Raw genomic sequence first — 25,385 nt, 5'->3', positions numbered from 1 at the left:
ATTTTTGTTTTGACATGCAGGTTTGCTCGGGTTTAATTAACTTACAGATCAACTCATTATTTATCTAAAGTATTTACACCTTCTCCCATAATACAGGCTCAAAATGAGATCCTCCTAAGATCAAGATTTTATTTCCAGATGAATACTTTTCCTCAAAAAACAAAACAAAACAAAACAAGACTGACAAATGGATTACACTCAAAAACTTCGGGCTGGTAAAACTGACACCCTTAAAAAACTGGAAAACAAGACACAAATTCAAAGCAGGTTACTCGGAACATTAAAAAGTAAGACTTGGGGCGCCGGGGTGGCGCAGTCGGTTAAGCGTCTGACTTCAGCCAGGTCACGATCTCGCGGTCCGTGAGTTCGAGCCCCGCGTCGGGCTCTGGGCTGATGGCTCGGAGCCTGGAGCCTGTTTCCGATTCTGTGTCTCCCTCTCTCTCTGCCCCTCCCCGTTCATGCTCTGTCTCTCTCTGTCCCAAAATAAAATAAACGTTGAAAAAAAAAAAAAAGTAAGACTTAAGGTGTATTGTAAACTTTAGTAATGTGGTCCTCAAACAAAATGGAATGTTTTTTAAAATCAATAAAATTCTGTTGAAAATGTTTGAGACAATGATTTCCTGTACTAAGGATGCAAATTTACTTGTGAATTTAAAATGAAAACAAATTACAAAAGATTTTCAAGACCTCTCCATAATCACCCTTTCGCACCATCATCCCTTAAATTCTTGCTCCTCCAATTCTATTTAAAATGGCTCTAGAAGAACCCTCGGGAAGGCTACTGTGTGCCAGTCCCCCAGGGCACCTGATTTTAAATTAAATGTGCTGTAGGCGACAGGGCACTCGGGTGCAGAGCGCCTTGGCAAGTGGATCTGAAATGAATGTAAAATCTAAAACCCAATAAATACATTGCCAGTTCATCTTTGTTCATCCTTTGTCTTACTATCAAATGATATCAAGTAAGAATCCTTCAAATACCACGCACCAATTTAATGCAGACTTTCAAGTTTGCTGAAATGAACATAAGCCAGGACATTCAAACTTTGAAAATGAAATGAATAATTGTATACCATGTGTCCAAACAGGTCAGACACCATATACATTCACCTTTAAAAAGAAAATAATAATGCATTTATATAAAAGGATGTAAGAAAAACCAATTTTAAATGTGAAATCTCAAGGAAAATTCAAGGCAATCTGCTTAAACTCCTTAACTAGCTTATTTCAAAAAACTCACCCATCGACAAGGATTTATTGCAGTTTCAAACTCCCTGGCCTGTACTAATCAGCACCAATGTAGCATAAGGCACAGTAACTGTTGTCTGAGAAGAGAGACAGAGACCTGTGCGCTGGCTCTGTGGGACAGATAATGATCAAGGCAGTCTGTAATGTGATAATAATTGCCGATTATGGGCACACGTACACACACACACACACACACACACACACACACACACACAAAATACGGGAAGAGCGAGGTTTGGTTTCTGCGGCAATTTGAGACCAAAAGGACAAAGTTCTGCCCTCTCTCCTGGTCCAGGAATACATCTTAACCCTTGCAAGGTTCACAAAATCCCAATGTACAAATCATTCAAAACTGTGCTCACAGCTGAGTTATATTTCTAACTTTGCACCAAAGGGATCCGGCAGAAAGTTCCCAAACACAGTGGTTTTTATTTTATGTTTGCTTCAAGCGTCTGGTGTTCCTGAGATCAGCAGGCAGAGAGGGTTTCAAGCTACAGTTTGAAGAAAACGAATAGTAAAAGAAATCTGACCTTTGACAGACTGGACACAGGCCTGTGATGTCCACAACGGTGAGGGGAAGGTAGAAAGGAAACAGTCCAGACCTCTTGCTCTGGAAGCCCAATTTCCTGGGTCTAGCACCTACTTCCCTGAGTACCAGACTATCACTGTGTTGATGTTTAAAGTACAGAACAGCCCCCTTCCCGCGCTGTCAAGGGAGGAGAGCATGTCGGCCCGAAGATATTACTACCCAGAAGAGAATGGGAAAGGGACCCAAACCTTCAGGAAACACAAATCAAACACGGGCCCGATAAAGGAATGGAAGCCAAAGAATCCCACAATATCAGCTGTACGTGTGAGGTCATCAGAAGGTGCTGGGCACAGAGTCAGGGATCTGGTCGTGGGCAGACACCAAGAGGTGACACGCAGGAGGAAAACAGACCACAAGGGAGCTTTGGAAGGATCACAGGATCTGGTTTTACGCAAGCTCTTCCCTCAGATCAGCACTTCTGGTTTGGCCCACTGTATCTTCTTAAAATATTTCCAGCAAAACACAACTGGTTGGAAAGAGTTACCCTGCCACCATTTCTTTCCTAAAGAAAGAAGACTCAAAAGATAATAGTGGCAGAGTGTTGCAAAAGGAAAGAGATACCCCCAAAATACTTACATGCAAATCTACCACTTAGGGGAATCAGTGCACAAAACCACAATCATTAATAACAAGGTAAAAATCTTTCGATTACAAATAACAGTTCTGAGCCAAGCTTTCTTCTTCCTTCCAAAAAGCAAATCTTTTTACTTCTGTCTTTTAGCTCTGAGTCCGCAAGCGAAAATTTGCCCTGACATCAGGCGCAGAATATACAATTGGGATCTGCAATGCAGATAAAAGGTCGGAGCAGGAACTGGAGAATTTCTCCGTGAGAAAAGAGATCTTCAAACAAGTTTGTTCCCCTAATTTCCCCTCCACACACACAGTCCTTCTTTCCCTTTCATGAATTCTGCAGAAAAGTCCTAATGATAAATTTGTTACATTGGCATTATTCCCATGGCAACTGGCTGTGATGGCAGAGTGACAGCTCTACAGCAAGATCAAGTGGTACAAAGGGAGAGGGACGACTTCGAATTTTTCCCTTAAACCTCTTAAAAACCTAACCAGACACAGCACTGAGGGAGCGGCAATTCCCTAGAAAAGTCGCACACTTCAAGGGTCGTCTTTACAACTCTACTCCCACTTAGAATTTTTGGTTGGTCTCCAGGGCCCATCGCCTCCTCCTCTAGGTGTTAAATGAAGCTTCTCCAGGGTACAGCTACATGGCCCCAGGCAACACGGAGGGACGTTGTGGGACAGGAGAGCCACTCAGGCTGGGCCTAGCGTCACCCCTGAGCAGGGCTAGGGGCTTGCAAGGTTCTTGTACCACCCTGGGACTCGTGGAAAGGATCTGATTCTCGCCAAAGACCCATGGCTTTAAAACAGGAATGACAAAAAGGTGGATTTGATGCTTACCTTCACAGGTGGTTCATTACATGAGTCTGAAAGCTTTTAATTTTTCTTAATGTTTATTTATTCACTTTTTGAGAGAGACAGAGAGAGAGAGAGAGAGAGAGAGAGAGAGGGCGTGCGCGCGTGCGAGCGAGCTTGTGCAGGGGAGGGGCAGAGAGAAAGGGACACACAGAATCCAAAGCAGGCTCCAGGTTCCGAGCTGTCAGCACAGAGCCTGACGTGGGGCTCGAACTCACAAACTGTGAGATCATGATATGAGCCGAAGTCGGACACATAACCGACTGAGCCACCCAGGTGCCCATACAGGAGTCTGAGATTAATGACAATTAAACCAACAACTCACATTTGCCAACTGCCTTCTCCAAAATGGTTTCCAAACAAGTATTTCTGAGGGTGTCTACGGACATCGTTCCAGATGCCTTCATAGATTTTTTTCATTCAACTCTTAAGACAACAGTCTGACACAGGTCTAATTGGTTCTGTTTTGTGTTATAGAGATCAGAACATTCAAAAACACTAAATGGCTTCCCAAAGGTCACAAAATAAGTGAAATGCAGAGCCCTCACTCAAACCAATTTTCAGGAGTCTATTCTTTAAAATTGGTTCCTTAATTTCCAAATTAAGTATATGTGAACTGTATAAAAATTTTCCACTACAAGAACAATTAGACAATATGGAGAGGAAAAAAAAATCAATTGTTTAAAGTGCCGCCACCCGAAGAACCATTTCTAAAATTTTGTTACATGATCTTTTCTCCATATACACATACAGATGTGTAAACATATATTTTAAACAGTAATGGTATCACACAATATATTCTATTTCCATTCAATAAAGAAAGCTCTACACCAGTGATTTCACAAACAGGGAAGGTGAGAGAACCCCTGCCACCCCTCTGAAGGCACATCTCAACCTCCGGGGAGTCACAGAGTTTGAGGAAGCGTACTCCTGTTGGCCTGGTAACAGATACAAGACAAAGTTAAGGAGCAAGAAAGTCTCATTGGCCAAACTGACCTACAGGAAGTTAGAGGTAATATACATTCCCAAGAGTAGTACAAAAGAGTATCCACTTCCCAACATTCTCTTGGATACTACCACTTTTCTTCATGTCTGCTAGTCTTGAAACCACTACCTGTCAGGGCGCCTGGGCAGCTCAGTTGGTTAAGCGGCCGACTTTGGCTCGGGTCATGATTTCACGGTTCATGGGTTCGAGCCCCATGTCAGGCTGTGTGCTGACAGCTTGGAGTCTGGAGCCAGCTTCGGATTCTGTGTCTCCCTCTCTCTCTGCCCCTCCCCTGCTCGTGCTCTATTTCTCAAAAATAAATATTTTTTAAAAATGTTTTTTAATGTTTAAAAGAAATAATAAATAACAAATTGGTACTTGTCCAAGGTCACCCAGCCAGTAAGTGGCAGAATGAGGTTGTAAACCCAAGCGCGCTGGCTCCAGTCTCTAATTCTTAACCACTAGATTACTATTACTACATAAAATAGCATCTATCATCATGTATCTCTCTCTCTCAGGACTAATAAGGCTGAACTATTTTTCATATGTTAGCTATTTCTTCCACCAGTAGGATTTCTTATCTTTTTCAAGCTAATTATAAGAGCTTTTATCAATTCAGGCTAATAACTTTTTTGTCATATACAAAGTATTTTTTCATAGCTTGGTGCTTCTGCTTTAACTCTGTTTACAATTTTTAGTTTTTACGTGGTCAAATATATCATTTCGCCCCGATTTATGGCTCTGCCTTCAAAGTCATGCTTGGAGAGCTCTTCTCCCCATGATTATGAAATTACTAAGCTACATTTTATTTAAAAAAAAATTTTTTGGGGGCGCCTGGGTGGCTCAGTCGGTTAAGCGGCCGACTTCGGCTCAGGTCATGATCTCACAGTCTGTGAGTTTGAGCCCCGCGTTGGGCTCTGTGCTGACAGCTCAGAGCCCGGAGCCTGTTTCAGATTCTGTGTCTCCCTCTCTCTGACCCTCCCCCGTTCATGCTCTGTCTCTCTCTGTCTCAAAAATAAATAAACGTTAAAAAAATTAAAAAAAATTTTTTTTTTTTACATTGTGACATTTAATCAATCCACAACTTATTTTGGAATAAAGATTGAGATAAGGATTTAAATTTTATTTTCCTGAATGCTTTGGCAATGGGCCTGACATCATTTTCTAGCTAATTCACTCTTTCCCCACTCATTTGAGATGTCAAAACTGTATCATATTGCAAACTCTGACTTCTTTTTTAGTTTGCTTCTGATCTTTTCCATGGAGCTTTCAATCCGTACATTAATACCACAGCAATCTGTTATAATAATTACAGCTTTATGCGTTAGTAACAAGCGGGGCTAACTTCTAGGTGCTGTATGCGTCAATAACACAGGTGCCACTTGCTGTAATAATATAATAGCATTTGAAGAAATAAATGCCAAAATAAAAACTGTGTTTTCAAACAATAGCAATCTTACCTATTTATAATATGAAAAGACACTAAATCCAGCTAATAGTGGAAACAAACAGGGAAAGTCAGTCTAAGATTTTGTAACGTGTTATTCAAAATCCTACTTAAATTAGAAGACATGTCAGGAACTTACCTTAGCCACACGGATCCTTCGAAACTGAATTCCTGACATATGTCACTATGTCACATATGTCACTAAAATGACTCACCTGCCAAAAAGATGGAAAGCTTCCTAACAGGGACCTCACTTAGAGTACCCCTTAACCAGTACATGTAAATAATTATGAAGGAAGTGTGATCTGTGCTGTTTCATTAGAGTCACTGACCGCAGAGGTACGTCAGAGGCATAGTGCCTTTAACTGCTCACACCTCTGAAAATCTTCACTGCTATTGCCAGATGATCTTTAGGTGTACATACACAGAATTAGAGTGACATCTAATGGTCACAAAACATGTCACATGGTATTTCTTTAAAACAGAACCACACGCAGGTTGAAGAGCTAGGTGGGGCCCCTTTTCAACCGCACACACTAGGCTCCTGCTTGAAATTCCACGGCTTGGTGGCCCTGAGTGATCCAGAAGACTATTAGAAACTGCACTGCACGTTATACAAACAACATCTTACTTCATTATTCCACGTTACTTCTACCAGGTCCGTTTCTCTCAAACCGTCAGTTCAAATGATGCTGATAAGAGTAAGTAGGTTATTAAGTGAGTAATAACCTGTCAATCACTTAAAATAACTCTCAGCAGAATTCTGAGCATACCTGCTGAAAAGAACTATTTGCATTCTGCACATTTGGAGAGCAGATATCTCCTGCCCTCAGTCAAATGATCTGAATGTACATCATTCTCGTCCTCCTCCTCTGAATAATTATCGGGGAGTGTAAAGAGCACCCAGGGTAGCATTTACTTTGCGGTGAGTTATCCAAACATCAGTCGGGCGTCAGCAGAGAGGCTGGGGGAGCGAGCGCCCCTCCAGCACCGCAGGGCCCCTCTCGCTCACCGATTCCAGCGGCTCGCAGCGTGCTGTCTTCCTTCAGCATGAGTCTGTCATCATCTTCCAAACTCAACACAAGCTCATTTGTCTGGAAAGAAAGAAAACCTGTATCTTACCAGTACTTATAGGTGCTTTGTGTTTGGTAAGACTTCTTGAAGACACAGGATTGTTACCCTGGGTCACGGCAATAACCGGAGTCACATGCTGTTCCCACCACCGACAGGGCAGAAGCACACACATGTGAACACCCATTATGTGTGCTCGCTCCGCAAGGGCTGGGGAGCACAGGGCTTTGGCACCAGGTCCAGATTAAAATTTGGTTTCCACCAATGCCCCGCTGTGTGTTCTCAACAAACTACACAGCCTCTCCAAGACTTAGTTTCCTCCTTTGTAGAAAAGGGGAGAGGAAGGAATCTTCTCTTTTGCCCTGTGGTGAAGATGAAATGAGATGAAACCGTCAATAGGTTATCCGTCACAGAGCAAGGACTCTCCACGTTAGCTGCTGCTATTCTGTTGTTGCTGTTGTCATCATCGTCATCATCATCATCATCATCTCATCCTCACAGTATTCCAGGAGACCACCATCACCATCATTACCACCACCACCACCATTATCATCATCATCATCATCATCATCTCATCCTCACAGTATTCCAGGAGACCACTATCACCATCATCACCACCACCACTACCATTATCATCATCATCATCGCCACAACCACCACCATCACCACCACCATCATCATCATCACCATCATCACCACCACCATCATCATCGCCACGACGACTACCACCACCATCATCATCATCACCACCACCACCATCATCACCACCACCATCATCATTGCCACAACCACTACCACCATCATCATCACCACCACCACCACCATCATCGCCACGACGACTACCACCACCATCATCATCATCACCACCACCACCATCATCACCACCACCATCATCATTGCCACAACCACTACCACCATCATCATCATCACCACCACCACCACCATCATTATCACCACCACCATCATCATCATCATCGCCACAACCACTACCACCATCATCACTACCACCATCATCATCACCATCATCACCACCACCACCATCATCACCACCACCATCATCACCACCACCACCACCATCATTGCCATAACCACTGCCACCATCATCAGCAGCAGCAGCACCACCATCACCACCACCACCATCACCACCACCATCATTATCATTATCACCACCACCATCATCATCATGATCATCACCACCACCATCATCACCATCACCACCACCATCATCATCATCGCCACAACCACTACCACCATCATCATCACTACCACCACCACCATCACCACCACCACCATCATCACCACCACCATCACCACCACCATCATCATCACCACCATCACCATCATTATCATCATTGCCACCACCATCATCGCCACAACTACCACCATCATAATCACTACCATCACCATCATCACCACCACCACCATTATCATCATCATCACCACCACCACTGCCACCACCACCATCATCATCACATCACAACCACCACCATGATCATCACCACCACCATTATCATCATCATCACCACCATCATCATCGCCGCCGCCGCCACCACCACGATCATCACCGCCACTACCATCACCATCATCATCATCTCATCCTCACAGTATTTCAAGAAACAGAGAGGTTACGAAACAGACCCAGAGTACATGGAACTGAAGCCTGAGCTCTGGCCAGCTTGACTTCAGGGAAAAACAAGCTTACCTCCATGTATCTAAAAACCTTGCCCTATCGAGTAAACACATGATCCCATGTCATATTAACTTGATCCCATGTGATATTGACTGTAACCTTTCACGATGAGGTTTCAGGTGGTAGTGGATGAATCTGTCCTCCAATGATTTTTTTTTTTTTTTACAAATCCAGTTAAATATTATAACTATAGGAGAAGACTTTGAGTTGATATCTGCCCCCCAAAAGCACACAGAGATGAACACACAGTCCACTTGTCAACCAGAATGCAGCTGCTTAGCAACATAGTCTATTTCTAGAATATGGTTAAGAGGGAGAGTCAACAGAAAGGCCACTCCAGCAGCCAAAATAGAAGGCCCAGAAGCCATGCTCCACAGTTCACAACTTCACCTACTAGAGAGCACAGGGCTTGATCTCCAGAGCACAGAGATTAAACGGGCGGCGGCTGGGCGGGGGGCGGGGGAATGTTATTTAAAACAAATCATTTTAGAATGGGTAACAAACTCATAATACAAAATTCTCCAAGTGCATATGGATGGAGTATAAAGTACGTCTCCTTCCAATCCCTGTCTATCAGGTGCCCAGTTCTCCTACAAATAACTTCTACTAATTCTGGTGTATCCTTCCAGACACTGTCTCTGTATATGTTCATGCAGGCAGAAATGTGCATGTAAAATTTTTCAAACAAATAACAGCATATTGTACGCTATATTCTAACACTTTGCTTTTTCTCTTAAAACATAGCTTAAAATCATTCCAAATCGCTATATGAGATGCCTCATAATTTAGCAAGGCTGCAGGGTATTCCACTGAAGAGACACAAACACACATACACACACTCTGTCCTCACTGATGGATGGCCATTAGATTGTTTCCATCTCTTGCCACCGTAAAGAACCCTGCAACAAATAACCTCTCATACGTGTGTCATTTTGCACACATACAAGTTTTATGGCGAAGATAGATTTTGCACAAGTTTTATATGTAAGATAAATTCCTAGAAGTGGAACCGTTGGGTCAGAGAATACACACAATTTTTTTCTGGCAGATATTGCTAAATTATGCTTCACAGAAGTGGTACCACTTTACAGGAACGCTACCAATTGCTGAGAGTACCTGTTTCTCACAGCCCCCCTGACACGGCGTATTATCAACACTGTCTGATCTTTGGCAACCTAACAGATGAAGATTATGTGCAGTCTTAATTTGTATTTATTTTGAGTAAAGCCATAAATATTTTGTTTTTTAATGGGCTCAGAGGATAATTTTTTTAAAAAGACTTTATTTTTAAGTAATCTCTATACCCAACATGGGACTTGAACTCATAACCCCGAGATCAAGAGTTACATGCTATTCTGAGCCAGCCAGATGCCCCTCAAAAGATAATTTTTTAAATAGAATTGTAATACACACACACACACACACACAAAGAAAATTAGGCCTTGTCTGTAATATAACTTAGAAAATTTTGCTCCAAACAAAAGAGACTCATAAATATGGAGAACAAACTGAGGGTTGCTGGAGGGGTTGAGGGGGGGATGGGCTAAATGGGTAAGGGGCATTAAGGAATCTACTGAAATCATTGCTTCACTATATACTAACTAATTTGGATGTAAATTTTAAAAAATCAAAAATAAAGTTAAAAAAAAGAAAATTTTGCCCCAGTGTTCATTCCTTCCTTGATTTTTTTCTTACAATGTTTTTTTTTCTAGTAAAAGTGCTGAATGCCTGTTGAATAAATACATGAAGTAAACTTAGCAATTTTTCTTACAGTTTCTGGGTTTTCTACATCTTACTTAGAACGGCCTGAATTCCAAAATTCCTTCTAAAATTTCACGTTTTCTTCAAACATGTTCATCAATTTCATTTCTTCTAAGCTTTTAATTATGGAGAATCTCCAACACACACTGTGTACCGAGCAGCATACTGAACCCTCCACGTACCCATCACCCGGCGTGAACAAATGATCTACCCATGTTCAATCTGTTTCATCTACATTCTTACCTGTGGGCTCTACTGTCACACTTAAGTCATTAACCCGATGGATATTTATTTTGGCATGAAGAAAAGAATACGGATTCAATTTAGCTGTTTTCTGGACGTCTCCCCAGTTGTCCCAGTAACACTTACAGAATCCTCCATATTTTCTCTACAGCTTTGGATTTCCTATACACTAAATGCCCATATATATTTGGGTCTCTTTCTGTACTTTTAATTCTGTGCCATTCACCTAACAGTTCATGTACTACGCTGTTTTATTTACTTTAGTTTAATCATACGGCCAATACATGTCAGGGCTGGCCACTCTCCTTTCTCTTCTTTTTCCTGACTGTTCTTACTTTTTGCATATTAGTATTATAATCAGCTTCTTTAATTCATACATATACACAACTGCTGCTGTATTTTATTGGGGTGACATTAAATTCATAAGTTAACTAAGAGAAAACAGACATCTTCAAGCTGGTGCACCTTCCTATCCAAATACCCTAAGCATTTCCCTTTAAGTCTTATGTTGGATCCTTTCGGGGTGTCTATTTTTTGTTGTTGTTAAATTGAGGTAGAATTTCACATGAATAAAATGCAAAGATCTTAAGGGGAGTTCAGTTCAACGGACCTGGACAACTGAATAACCCTCACTAGCATTTTGAAGTTTTCTTCTTAAAGATCTCGCACATTTCTTAAAAAATGTCTTGCAGGGTATGACTTCTTCCTCTCATAAACTTTTAACAAGAGTAGTTACCTGGTTCCCAAACTCACAAAATAGGAGAAATTAGAGTTTTTATTTAAAAAAAATTTTTTATGTTTATTTATTTTTAATTTATTTGAGCACAAGTAGGGGAGGGACAGAGAGAGAGGGAGACACAGAATCCAAAGCAGACTCCAGGCTCTGAGCTGTCAGCACGGAGCCCGATGTGGGGCCCAAACCCAAGAACCTCGAGATCATAACCTGAGCCGAAGATGGACGCCCAACCGACTGAGCCACCCAGGCACCCCTAGAGTTTTCATTTTAAAACTCTTTAATAGGAATTATTCTGACTTTACAAACAGCCCCATAATGCACACACAGGTACATTTTCTTGATAACCATAAATCATATTACGGTAATTATTTACACTGTACTATTGATTGACTCATTCATTCAACAAAAACTGAGCTCAGGGGGCACCTGGGTGGCTCAGTCGGTTGAGCATCTGACTTCAGCTCAGATCATGATCTCGCAGTTCATGGGTTCAAGCCCTGTGTTGGGCTCTGTGCTGACAGCTCAGAGTCTGGAGCCTGCTTCGGATTCTGTGTCTCCCCCCCCCCCCCCGCCGTCTCTCTCTCTGCCCCTCCCCTGCTCATGCTCTGTCTCTCTCTCTCTCTCAAAAATAAATAAACATTGGGAAAAACAAAAAAAAAAAAACTGAGCTTGTGAGCTCCAAACAGTAGGCTCCTCCAAACAGGAGGCTCTCACAGGAAGGTATCCAGATGGTTTCATTGTAATAGTGGGAAGAAATTTCTGTAGATACCTGGTAATTAAGAAGTCTCTAAAAGTAGAAAATTGAGGAAATGGGGGAAATGCCTTTGTGATCAAGGTCATTAAGACAGTTGGAAGTCTCTTCCTCTGGCTGAGGAAGGAGACTAAAACTACAGCTGGGTTGCTGGGTTGTTGGAAAACTGATGGGCTGGTCGCTGGTCCAGGGTTGCTTTACAAGCCCCACAGACGAGGAACAGAAAACGGAAAACAGAATGCAGATGGGGAAATGAGAAAAATGACTGGAAGCTGGATAAAGCACAAATGAGGGCTTTGGGGTAAAGTTTTTCTTAAGTTTTAAATCTGTATCTGTAAAAATATATTAACCCTTTTCCTTATAAAAAGCTGAAGAGTAAACGTGGAAGAACCATCCCTGGGGTGTATAGTCTGTACTTAACTAGAATGGTTATGGCTTAGATGAAAATTTATAAAGCCAGATTCCAGAAACATTCTAACGCAACTTTATTTCTTTAAATAAAGACATTGTTCAACTGGAAAGATAAGCTCTAATTGTATAACTCTAACATGCCAGGTTGGAACATGTGTTTTAAATATAAGAAACGGGCTCCTGGGTGGCTCAGTTGGTTAAGCATCAGACTCTTGGTTTCGGCTCAGGTCATGATCTCACAGTTCATGAGTTCAAGTCCCATGGTGGGTTCTGCACTGGCAGCATGGAGCCTGCCCAGGATTCTCTCTCTCCCTCTCTCTCTCTGCCCCTGCTCCACTCTCTCTCTCTCAAAATAAATAAATTTAAAAACCATTCTTAACATAAGAAATAATTCTAATAGATTTCCAACTACAAGAGGAAAATTTCCTGATTTTTTTTTTAAATGTCATGATATTGAGTATTTGAATATTATGAATCAGGTCTTTGTACCTAATCGTACGATCATATGGACAAGTCCAACAATGTAAAAATGCAACACTGAATGGAGAATGACATCACTCTATTTCACAACCTTTTCAAAGAGCATATTGTTTCCTTATAACTTTATTATATATATGTGTGTGTGTGTGTGTATGTATGTATACATATGTATGTATACATGCACATATGTATGTATACACACATATGTATGTATACATGTACATATGTATGTATACACACACACACGCATACGCACATATATGTATACGTATATATTTTTCTCCCTCTACAACAAGCCCAAACTTCCTATTCTCCACATTTTAGAGACAAGGTTGTAAACCCTCCTGTGCCAGAAAAAGAATGAAGTCGGCGGCCATAGTGGAGGGACATTCTAGCACTCACACAAAGTGCAGATTCCACACCGCAGCCCGGACACACGTGGCACTGAATTTTAAAGCATCTGACAAGGGGTAACGTCAAATTGGTACATATAATCCGTGGTATAAAAAAGTAAAATTACTGGAAAGAACTAGTCCCACCAGCACCTTGATTTTAGCCCAGTGAAACTAATTTTGGACTTCTGGCCTCCAAAACTAGAAGAGAATAAATGTGTGTTATTTTAAGCTACAAGAAAAAACAAATGTTTTTCGAAGGTACTAATTCACAATTGATAGCCATACCCTGATGCCATTTTCTTTGTAATGTCTGGTATACATTTATTTGAAGGCTGAGTTTATGGTAGGCATCTATGACTAGAGAAGACAATGAAATTAGGTGAATTCAAAAATAAATACTTAATTCAAAAATCAATGATGTGCCTGGGTGGCTCAGTCGGTGAAGCATCTGACTTCGGCTCAGGTCATGATCTTGTGGTCTGTGAGTTCGAGCCCCTCATCAGGCTCTGGGCTGACAGCTCAGAGCCTGGAGACTGCTTTGGATTCTGTGTCTCCCTCTTTCTCTGTCTCTCTCCAGTTTACCCTCTGTCTGTCTCACTCTCAAAAATAAATAAACGTAACAAAATTTTTTAAATTGTTATAAAAACACTGTTATGAATGAGGCATTGTGCTAGATATTGGAGATATGAAGAACAGATTATGGTCCCTCATCCTTGACTAGTTTGTATAATAGACTAAGGTTACAGCTTTAATGAGGAGTCGATACAAAGTCATTGACATTCAAGAAAAAAGATCGCTTTAGCCTGTATGAGAAGCAAATCTTTGATTGTGGCTTTATAAATACATTACTCTAAAAAAGTAAGAAAACAGACATGTAAACACATGATAAATAAACAGCTTTCTCCAAGCAGGTAAGATACCATTAAGACTGCAGGCCATGCCCTGTGTGCAACTTGAAGGCATGTTCCCAAGAGCCAGAGTCCTGGACCTTCTCTTACACACAGAAAGAGATACGTCAGAAAAAGCAAATTATTTTTACCTGCTTTTGGCTCTTTTCTTCTGGTACACAATTAAGAAAATCAAAGATATTGAACTGCCAGATAACAAGTGGTTTCCTCTTTTTTTTTTTTTTTTGTAACCTAAATTTACTTTACCAAGTTTTATGCTTATGTTTATTTTATTTTAAATATTCGCTTGATATAGAACATGTATTCTTTGGGATGCCTGGGTGGCTCAGGTAAGCATCTGACTCTTGATTTTGGCTCAGGTCGTGATCTCACGGTTCATGAGTTTGAGCCCCGCTTGGGATTCTCTCTCTCTTCCTCTCTCTCTGCCCCTACTCTGCTCATGCTGGCTCATGCACTCGCTCTTTACATAAATAAATAAATATTAAAAAAAAAATAACATGTATGCTTTTTTATAAATTTTTCTTTTAACTTTTATTTATTTTTGAGACAGAGACAGAGCATGAACGGGGGAGGGTCAGAGAGAGGGAGACACAGAATCCAAAACAGGCTCCAGGCTCTGAGCTGTCAGCACAGAGCCCGACACGGGACTCGAACTCACGGACCGTGAGATCATGACCTGAGCTGAAGTCGGGCGCCTAACCAAATGAACCACCCAGCCGCCCCCATGTATGCTTTTTTAAAAATTAACACTTTTTAACAAGATCTACTACTCACAGGGATATGACTTGGTGAGGTTTTTTTTTTTTTTTTCCCTTAATGGAAAAGTAGGGCTGTAGGAAGGGTACTTATGAAATAAAAAAATGCTACTATAATGGAAAATATTTTAGGAGTGCATGTGTTTGTTCCCTTATTCACTGAGACAGCCGACAGCGATTACTTTCTACGTGCCAGATGCCGTACATATGAAACGTACCTTTGATTTATGTGCTTGATGAACAATCTTTAGTTTATCTGAAAGAAAGAAAGAAGTATTTTTACAAAGATTATTTTAAAACTTCATTTTAACAATTTGCAATGGAAAGATACAGCTACAGAACTGAGAAACTTATGTCCTTGCCTTACGACCAGTTCACTTAAAAATGTAGTGCGGTAGAAGAAAAAGCACCACTATAGGCCATTAAAGATCACTGTGTTTAAAGATATCTGAAAGCCGTGGCCTTTGGCACACACAACTATATGCCGTAACCTGCAGTCATCTTGGCACACCTTCCCCTTAGAACAGAAGCCAGATGGATCATGTCACTCTGTCTTGTTCCTGGGGGGACTTGCAGAATGCTACAACGAGCAAATAATGTAAAAAAATGATAGGACATTAACATAAGCAGTTCAAAACAATCTACCCGGCTCTCAGAATGCATACAAGTGGCAGGAGGTCAAAGGATCACCCTGGTAATCTGGCCAAGGCTGCTAATGCCCAAAGAGTACCAGTATTTGCCTCCTGGTTTTCAAATGATGCACAGGCTCACACCGTCTAATCTGCTTTATTCAATCCTCCTTCACTCTTTAATCTGTTTACCTTGAAGTCAGGCCACACTGTGCTTTTCCAAGAAGTAATTTCGCCGCATTGGGTAAATTCTGACTCTGTAACAATGACCTCTTAATTATAAATAGGCTCAGCATTCAACAGGCTTAAAGTCACAAAGTTTCCAATTCTTCACTTGGTTTTATTTCACCATTTAATTAGTGTATTGTGATTACATGTATTATTATATCTGGATAAACTCTTAAGCTTAAACTAAAATTTATTTCTATCAATCATGCCATTTGATTCCATAAGGAATTCCAATAGTAAAACAAAAGGATCTACTTTAAAAAAACAGGCCCTGATTTAACTCTGTTCTAATAACACAAAAGAATAGGGTAGCTATCCAGTTAAGAACCAGCACTCAGAGTTACCCATTATTTTAAAGTCAGCTTTCAATTATCAATTGCAATTTTTAATACAAGGTCAGCCTAATCCTAAAACTCTATGTATTGTTAAGAACTAAAACTAAATCTAAGTGAAAAATGAGTATTAGGAATGTAAATATACCAGAACTGCTAAAAATAAGCTTATAAGGTACACAAGAAAATAAACAAATTGGCTTTTGGATTACCTATTATTCCAAGTTCCCTTTTCTCTTTTTCTCACTATAGACAGATACTGGTTTATTATTAGAGACAAGTTAGAAAAGCCAGTAACAGTTTTCTAAGTAAAAGGATCCTGCTTAGGGTTCAGTTGGTTAAGCATCTGACTTCGGCTTAGGTCATGTTCTCATGGTTTGTGGGTTTGAGCCCCAGGTCAGGCTCTGTGCTTACAGCTCGGAGCCTGGGGCCTGCTTCGGATTCTTTCTCCCTCCCTCTCTCTGCCCCTCCCCCGCTTATGTGCACACATGTGTGTTCTCTATCTCTCAAAAGTAAATAAACATTAAAATTAAAAAAAAAAAGAATCCCACTTAAAGCCTGTTACAATCAATATGCAAAACTATAGTTTGGTCTTACCAAATATTAATTATGTTCTATATATTTTGCTAATGAGCCTTTAAATTACAAATATCTTTGTTCTAATGGGTTCTGCAAACCCATAATAAGAGGGCTATATGTTTTTTAGCAGAAGAAGAAATAACGTGAACAGAAATTTACAGATTTTTCCCTCCAACAGAAACGGGTACGATGTGATAAGAAACAACAAGCTAGCAAAATATACTATATTAATAATAATGTCCCTTTCTTGTTAAACAATCTTTTTTCACTTGTTCTTACTTCTTTTTTTTAAAAAACCTGCATTGGGGCGCCTGGGTGGCTCAGTCGGTTGAGCGTCTGACTTTGGCTCAGGTCATGATCTTACGGCCCATGAATTCGAACCCTGCGTCGCGCTCTGTGCTGACAGCTCAGAGCCTGGAGCCTGCTTCAGATTCTATGTCTCCCTCACTCTCTGCCCCTTCCCCACTCATGCTCTGTCTCTATCTCAAAAATAAACATTAAAAAATTTTTAAAAATTAAAAATTAAAAAATTTTTAAAACCTGCATTATTTTTTAAAATTTTCTTAATGTTTATTTATTTGTGAGAGAGAGACAGAGACAGAGCCCAAGCAGGGGAGGGACAAAGAGAGAGGGAGACACAGAATCTGAAGCAGGCTCCAAGCTCTGAGCTGTCAGCACAGAGCCCGACGTGGGGCTCGAACTCACAAGCCACGAGATCATGACCTGAGCTGAAGTTGAATGCTTAAACGACTGAGCCACCCAGGCACCCCCAAAAATATCTGCATTATTAACAGAAACAACATCTATGGGTATTGCACCCTTAATGGAAATTCCTTGAGGAACATAACCTCATAAAAATAAAAATAAAAAACTTGTTAGGTATTTGACGTGTTCACACGAACATTGTTTAATCTCACACAGCCTCATGAAACAAACAGTATTAGAAGCTCCATGCTGCACAGCCACCAATATTTATTACACACATGCACAGTGTCTAGGTGACAAGGATTTAAAAATAAGACAGCATCCGATGTGCTTTAGAACACACAGTCTGGTCAGGATAAATCAATAATAGATGTAGATGACAATTAAATGGGAGAAGAGCCCATGAGAAATCTCAGACTCTCAAGTCGAGTGAGCCAGCCCTTTGCCCAAGGGCACAAAGACCGCAACCAACAGAGTGGAAATCTGACTCTGCACCCTTTCCACTCCCCATCACCCAATGGATTCTATTCCCACAGAGTATGTAGCAATATCGAAGGACAATGACAGGTGAGAAAGTAATGTTTGGCTGTTCTTAGTGAACACAAAGCAGCAGATTGTTACAAAGCCAAACCCAGACTGAGTTACTAAGTCCCTGGAAGTCTATCAAAACCCTAGTTCTCTAATTTCTAATTTCACAGATAAATGTATTCACTTCTTCTGCCAATTCACCTAAATAGTACACAAATCCTAGAACAAAGCAGTGTTAAAAAGGTGGAAAAATATAAAAGGCACATGATCTACCACCATGATGATTAACAGTCAGACATTCTAATGCCAGTATCTAAAAGTTATTTTTCAAAATAACTTACATGGAACACAAGTTGGAGTATGTATGCATATGCATGCACATGCACACACACACACACACACACACACACACACACACACACACACAGAGGCACGCACGCACCATGCAAAAAAGGAAACGGCATTTGTAGGTTGATTCAAGTTTAAGGTTATATTGCAAGTGATTATACTCTGAAAGCCATGAAAGCCAGAAATGAGAAGCTTCATATTTACTTAACCATGCTTTTTTATTCCTTTCTCTTATTCAATATTTAGTATGTAAATTCTTTAAGCCCAATAAATCAAAGTACTTTCCACTCAGCGCCTTCAACTTCTGCTTGACTACCCCTTATGACCTCACAATTAGTCTCTGGATATTAAAATGCATACACACGGTGAAGATTGTGATTTCAAAGTATTTTAGGTCATAAGTTGCTCTACCAAATGGGAACAGAATTAAAAGCCACCCCAAAAAAAATGATCTAAGGTAATAAAAAATTTATACTTCAAAAAATGTCTGTACCAATTAACAGAAATATTTATTAGGTGCGTCATAATTTTCAAGTGAAGTCTCAAGACTCAAAGTTTGATGAGTGTCATTCTGCTGAAGGTTAATAACCATGCCATCTTTTTACCAAATAATGAAACCCAACTTCCTGCCTCATTACTACATTTTTAAACAACACTGCAACATACAAAACTGCTATGTGATATGTTCAAGTTACTGGCATTTAAATTAATGTTTAATCTCTTCTTTTAATTCCCAGCCTTTAATCACTTTTCTTTTCAGGTTACCTTACAAAGAAATTCATTTAATTTTTTTTAAAATTTTTTTTTAATGTTTATTTATTTTTGAGAGACAGAGAGAACATGAGCGGAGGAGGGGCAGAGAGAGAGGGAGACACAGAATCCGAAGCAGGCTCCAGGCTCTGAGCTGTCAGCACACAGCCCAATGTGGGGCTCGATCTCACAAACCGCGAGATCACGACCTGAGCTGAAGCCGGACGCTTAACCGACTAAGCCACCCAGGTGCCCCAAGAAATTCATTTTAGACATGGTTTGCCAAATATGCTATTTATTCCTCATAAATAGGCCACTTTCATACACAATTACAGTTTAATGATACACCAGGATTCCTAGATTTCTAAATAAACTTTCATATTGGTTTTTATGTACAGATAGTAAACTAATTTTTAAAAACCAAATTCAGGGGCCTGGGTGGCTCAGTAGGTTAAGCGTCCGACTTCGGTTCAGGTCATGATCTCACAGTCCGTGGGTTCGAACCCTGCGTCGGGCTGTGTGCTGACAGCTCAGAGCCTGGAGCCTGCTTCAGATTCTGTGTCCCCCTCTTTCTCTGACCCTCCCCTGTTCATGCTCTGTCTCTCTCTGTCTCAAATATAAATAAATGTTAAAAAAAAAATTAAAAAAAATAAATAAAAACCAAATTCAAATTGCTAGCAACGTAAAACTAATGTGAAACTATATTAATATACACTTTTAAAGAATACGAAAAATTAGTTACCGTATTTATAATTTCTGAATGGTGGTGGCAGGCTGGTCCTCAAAGGAATATCTATAAAAGAAATATTATTTTTATTATATTCAAATAGACACTCATAGTATACGCATAGTCTTTTGCTCTGTTCTCCTAGACCTCCAGACTAAGCTACTTTGAAAAGGTCAATAGAACACAAAATGAAGCTAACATGCCACCAAAATCCAAAGGTCACCTAAAATAATGGAACCACTGAGATGTTGAGCCGTTATTAGCTGAACTAAGAATTCAGCAACGTTCTTAAATGCACTGGCATTTTATTCAATACAACAGCATCTATGCACATTTGAAATATATAGCATTCATGTGTGAGGTAGTATTTTCTATACAGTTGATGTTAGTTTAGCATATGACCCCTTCAGGGTCTTTGGCCAATAGTGGAAACCAATGATCTAGAACAGTCTTATTACTCTTCCCAAAATTCAGACAACCTACAATATAACTACTCTAACTCAGCAAAGAATGCAAAAAAAAAAAAAAACAAAAAAAAACTAACTAAATATTCTTTTTAAAGGAGTATTTCAAATACCAGTATTAGTTTTCATTAATAACATCTGATGCTACAATACCTACAGAGGGCAATCTGATATATATCAAAATTACATATGCATATACTCTTTGATCTAGCAATTCCACTTGGAGAATTGATCACAGAGATACACTATGCACACTCTGCACACGTGTTCAATACGACACATATACCAGGATACTAACTGCAGCACTGGTTGCAATAGCAAATGCTTAGGAAAATCCAAAGAAACGTCCTCCGGTGGGGGGGCTTTGCAAATAAATTATAATATGCCCAAACAATGAGACATAGTTTTCAACTGTACAAAAAAACAAAAGAGGCCAAGAAAGCACTCTACTAATATAAGATATTCAAGATATGTTAAAGGTAAAGAAAGCATAAGGCTGACCATTATTTTTCAAGTAAGCCACGTTTTGAGTAAAATGGGGGAAAAATAAGAATATATGTTTGTAACAATCCTAAAATTTGTATGGAACCACAAAAGACCCCAACTAGCCAAAGTAATGTTGAAAAAAAAAACCAAAGCGGGAAGCATCACAATCCCAGACTTTAGTCTCTACTACAAAGCTGTAATCATCAAGATAGCATGGTACTGGCACAAAAACAGACACTCAGATCAATGGAATAGAATAGAGAACCCAGAAGTGGACCCACACATGGATGGCCAACTAATCTTCGACAAAGCAGGAAAGAGTATCCAATGGAAAAAAGTCTCTTTAGCAAATGGTGCTGGGAGAACTGGACAGCAACATGCAGAAGAATGAAACTGAACCACTTTCTTACACCATACACAAAAATAAACTCACAATGGATGAAAGACCTAAACGTGAGACAGGAAACCATCAAAACCCTAGAGGAGAAAACAGGCAACAACCTCTTCGACCTCAGCCACAGCAATTTCTTGCTTAACACGTCTCCAAAGGCAAGGGAATTAAAAGCAAAAATGAACTATTGGGACCTCATCAAAATAAAAACCTTCTGCACAGCAAAGGAAACAATCAACAAAACTAAAAGGCAACCGACGTAATGGGAAAAGGTATTTGCAAATGACATATTGGATAAAGGGTTAGTATCCAAAATCTATAAAGAACTTACCAACTCAACACTCAAAAAACAAATAATCCAGTGAAGAAATGGGCAAAATAGACACTTTTCCAAAGACGACATCCAGATGGCCAATAGACACATGAAAAAATGCTCAACATCACTCATCATCAGGAAAATACAAATCAAAACCACAATGAAATACCACCTTACACCTATCAGAATGACTAACATGAACAACTCAGGCAACAACAAATGTTGGCAAGGATGCGGAGAAAGAGGCTCTGTTTTACACTGCTGGTGGGAATGCAAACTAGTATAGCCACTGTGAAAAATCGTATGGAAATTCCTCAAAAAGTTAAAAATAGAACTACCCTATGACTCAGCAATTGCACTAGTAGGTATTTATCCAAGGGATACAGGTATGCTGTTTCGAAGGGGCACACGCACCCCAATGTTTACAGCAGCACTATCAACAATAACCAAAGTATGGAAAGAACCCAAAGGTCCATCAATGGATGAATGGATAAAGAAGATATGGTATATATATACAATGGAGTATTACTCAGCAATCGAAAAGAATGAAATCTTGCCATTTGCAACAACATGGATGGAACTAGAGGGTATTATGCTAAGCGAAGTAAGTCAGTCAGAGAAGGACAAATATCATATGACTTCACTCGTATGAGGACTTTAAGATACAAGACAGATGAACATAAGGGAAGGGAAGCAAAAATAATATGAAAACAGGGAAGGGGACAAAACATAAGAGACTCTTAAATATGGAGAACCGAGGGTTGCTGGAGGGGCTGATGGGGTAAATGGTGAAGGGGCATCAAGGAAGACACCTGTTGGGATGAGCACTGGGTGTTATACATAGGAGATGAATCACTGGAATCTACTTCTGAAAATATTATTGTGCTATGTTATATGCTAACTAACTTGGATGTAAATTATAAATGAATAAATAAATAAATAAATACATTTTTAATCATGAAGAAAAAAGAATTAGCGTTGGATGCTATTTTGACTGTGGTTTTCTATTTTCTACTGCAATCTTTATTTTTTTATTCTGCTTACTTTGGTTTTCATTTTTCTTTTTCTAGTCTCTTAACATAGAAGCTGAAATCATTGGTTTGAGATCTCTTCTCTAATTTAGGCACTTCTAGTCCTATAAACATTCCTCTAAGTACTGTTTTACCGGCTTCCCATAAATTTTGCAAAGTTGTGCATTCTTTTTTTTTCAGTTTACAATACTGCGTCTTTTGACCTCTACTTTTGCACGTAGATTATTCAGAAGTATGCTATTTGGTTTCCAAATATTTTGGAATTTTCCAGAGATACTTGTTATTGATTTCTCATCTAATTCCACCGTAGTCAAAAAACAGCCTACGTTGTACGAGTTTAATCCTTCTACATTCATCGTGACTTGTTTTATGGCTTGTAATATGGTCTCTTGGTATACGTTCTGTGTACACGAGACAGGAATGTGTATTCTGTTGTCCGGTGGAGTGTTCTACAAACGTCAATGTAGCCAATTTAGTCCAATAAGTGTTGTTCAAGTTTTCTGTATCCTTACAGATTCTCTCTGTGTTCCATCAATTATTGAGGGAGCAGTGCTGAAATTTCTCACAACAATTGCAGAATCACCTATTTTTCTTTGCAGTTCTGTAGCTTTGACCTCATACATTTTTGAAGTTCTGTCGTGTCAGGTGCATAAACATTTAGAATCCTTATGTCATCTTAATCGGTGTCTTACCATTATCAAATGAGAGTCTTTATCCCCAGCAATATTCTTAACTCTGAATTCTACTTTATCTGATATCAGTTTTCTTTTGATTAGTATCAGCATGGTATAACTTCTTTGTCCTTTTACCTTTAACTGATTTTTATCTTTATATTTAAAGAGCATGCCCTGGGACACCTGGGTGGCTCAGTCAGTTGAACGTCCGACTTCAGCTCAGGTCATGATCTCACGGCTTGTGGGTTTGAGCCCCGCGTCAGGCTGTGTGTTGACAGCTCAGCGCCTGGAGCCTGCTTCGGATTCTGTGTCTCCCTCTCTCTCTCTCTCTCTGCCCCTCTCCCACTCTCTCTAAAAAGTAAATAAAAACAGTAAAAAAAAAAAATAATAAAGTGCATGCCTTATTGGTAACACATAATTTAGGACTGCTTGTTATGTCTGTCTTTTAATTAGGGAGTTCAGACCATTTACATTTAATGTGATTACTGATATGATTGGATTGAAATCTACCACTTTGCTATTTGGGTTTGGTTTTGTCCATCTGTTATTTCCTCTTCTACATTCTTTTGACAAACGGCTCTCGGACAATTTTTTATGATTCCACTTTAACCCTTCTGTTCGCCTATTATCTATAACTCAGGTAATGTGTGTGTGTGCCCGAACATGTGGTTGCTCTAAGATTTGCAGTAAACAGCTTTAACTTATCAGTCTACCTCCAAGCGACACTGTAACACTTTATAGAGAGTGAAAGAATCTTACGCTTCCAGGGGCACCTGGGTGGTTCAGCCTGTTGAGCAACTGACTTCGGCCCAGGTTATGAAGTCACGGTTCATGAGTTCAAGCCCCGTATCTGGCTCTGTGCTGACAGTGCAGAACCTACTTTGGATTCTGTTTCTCTCTCTCTCTGCCCCTCCCCAGCTTGTGTGCACGCTCTCTCTCTCAAAAATAAACAAACATTAAAAAAAAAAGAGGACCACCCAGGTGGCTCAGTTGGTTAAGCATCCAACTTCCGCTCAGGTCATGATCTCACGATTCATGGGTTTGAGCCCTGCATTGGGCTCTGTGCTGACAGCTCAGAGCCTGGAGCCTGCTTCACATTCTATGTCTCACCTCTCTCTCTGTCCCTCCCGCACTCGCACTCTGTCTCTGTCTCTCTCTCTCTCAAAAATAAACATTGCAGAAATGTTTTAATAAAAAAATTTAAAATAAAAAGGATCTTACGTTTCTATTTCTCCCCTCCTAGGCCTTGTACTAGTTCTGTCATATATTTTCCATAAACGCCACAACATGGTTAGTGTTTTTCTTTACGTGATGAAACATATTTTATGAAAATTTTTTAAATAAGGGGAAAAAAAGCCTTTCATATTGACCCATGTTTACCATCTCCAATAGTCTTCATTTCTTTGTGTGCCTCCAAATTTCCATCTGGTATCACTTTCCTTCTGTTGGAAGAAGGCCCTTTAACATTTCCCATAGTTGATGTTTCCTGGTGATGGTCTCTTTCAGCTTCTGTACGTCTAAAAAGTCTTTCTTATGCCTCCATTTCTGAAAGATGGGAATAGAATCCTAGATTGACTTTTTGTCTTTCAATACTTTAAAGATGTCGCTCCGCATCTTCTGACATGCACTCATTCTGATGAGAAGTCTGTGTCTTTCCTCTTTGTTCCTCCTTATATAATGTGTTCTTTTTTTTGGCGGGGGGGGGGGGCTGTTTTTAAACTTTATCTTTATCACCAGCTATAAGCGACTTCATTATATATGCTTTGATATAGCTTTCTTCATCCTTCTTTTGCTTGGGATTTGTTGAACTGCTTGAATAGGGTTTATAGTTTTCATCACATTTGTAAAATTTTCGACCATCATTTCTTCCAATACACCTTCTGTCCCCGTCCCAGCTCCCCTCCTCATGGTCTCCAATTACACGTATATCTGGCTAATGGCAGCTGCCCCACCCCTCCCTACTGCTCTATTTATTTTTCTTTCGGGTTTTTTTCTATGCTTTATTTTAGACTGTTTTTGTTGCTTTGTTTTCAGTTTAAGAATCTTTTCTTCCGCATCTGATCTACATGTTAATCCTATTCGGTGAATATCCATCTCAGACGTTGTAGTTTTCATCTCTAGTTCAATTTGGGATTTTTTTCTTTTCATATCTTCCATTGCTAACATGTTCAACTGTCTGTCTACCTTCCTGAACATTTGCAGTATAGTTATAATAATTTTCAACTGTCCTTGTCTACTAATTCTGTCATCTGCAGCATTTCTGGGCTGGTTTTACTGGATTGATTTCTCTCCTAATTATGGG

At 39.9% G+C, this 25,385-nt stretch overlaps 1 protein-coding gene across 8 annotated transcripts in view; it reads right to left on the bottom strand.

The window, feature by feature from the left end:
* The window catches only part of CC1H2orf76 (chromosome C1 C2orf76 homolog), a 69,468-nt gene that overhangs the window by 2,699 nt on the left and 41,384 nt on the right, over positions 1 to 25,385 (bottom strand). For 7 of the 8 annotated variants that reach the window (XM_053214909.1, XM_053214910.1, XM_053214912.1 and 4 more), the window contains 3 exons: positions 19,737 to 19,787; positions 15,114 to 15,151; positions 6,707 to 6,788 (listed from right to left, as the gene is read on the bottom strand). In XM_053214909.1, the coding sequence (XP_053070884.1) occupies positions 6,707 to 6,788; positions 15,114 to 15,151; positions 19,737 to 19,787 (171 nt within the window). The remainder of the gene's footprint in view (positions 1 to 6,706; positions 6,789 to 15,113; positions 15,152 to 19,736; positions 19,788 to 25,385) is intronic. The other variant, XM_053214911.1, reaches the window with a different exon arrangement.

Source organism: Acinonyx jubatus, chromosome C1, assembly GCF_027475565.1.
Source record: "Acinonyx jubatus isolate Ajub_Pintada_27869175 chromosome C1, VMU_Ajub_asm_v1.0, whole genome shotgun sequence".
Classification (NCBI taxonomy): domain Eukaryota; kingdom Metazoa; phylum Chordata; class Mammalia; order Carnivora; family Felidae; genus Acinonyx; species Acinonyx jubatus.
Note: the sequence above shows the minus strand (reverse complement) of the source record. Positions and strands in the feature narration are given on the sequence as shown.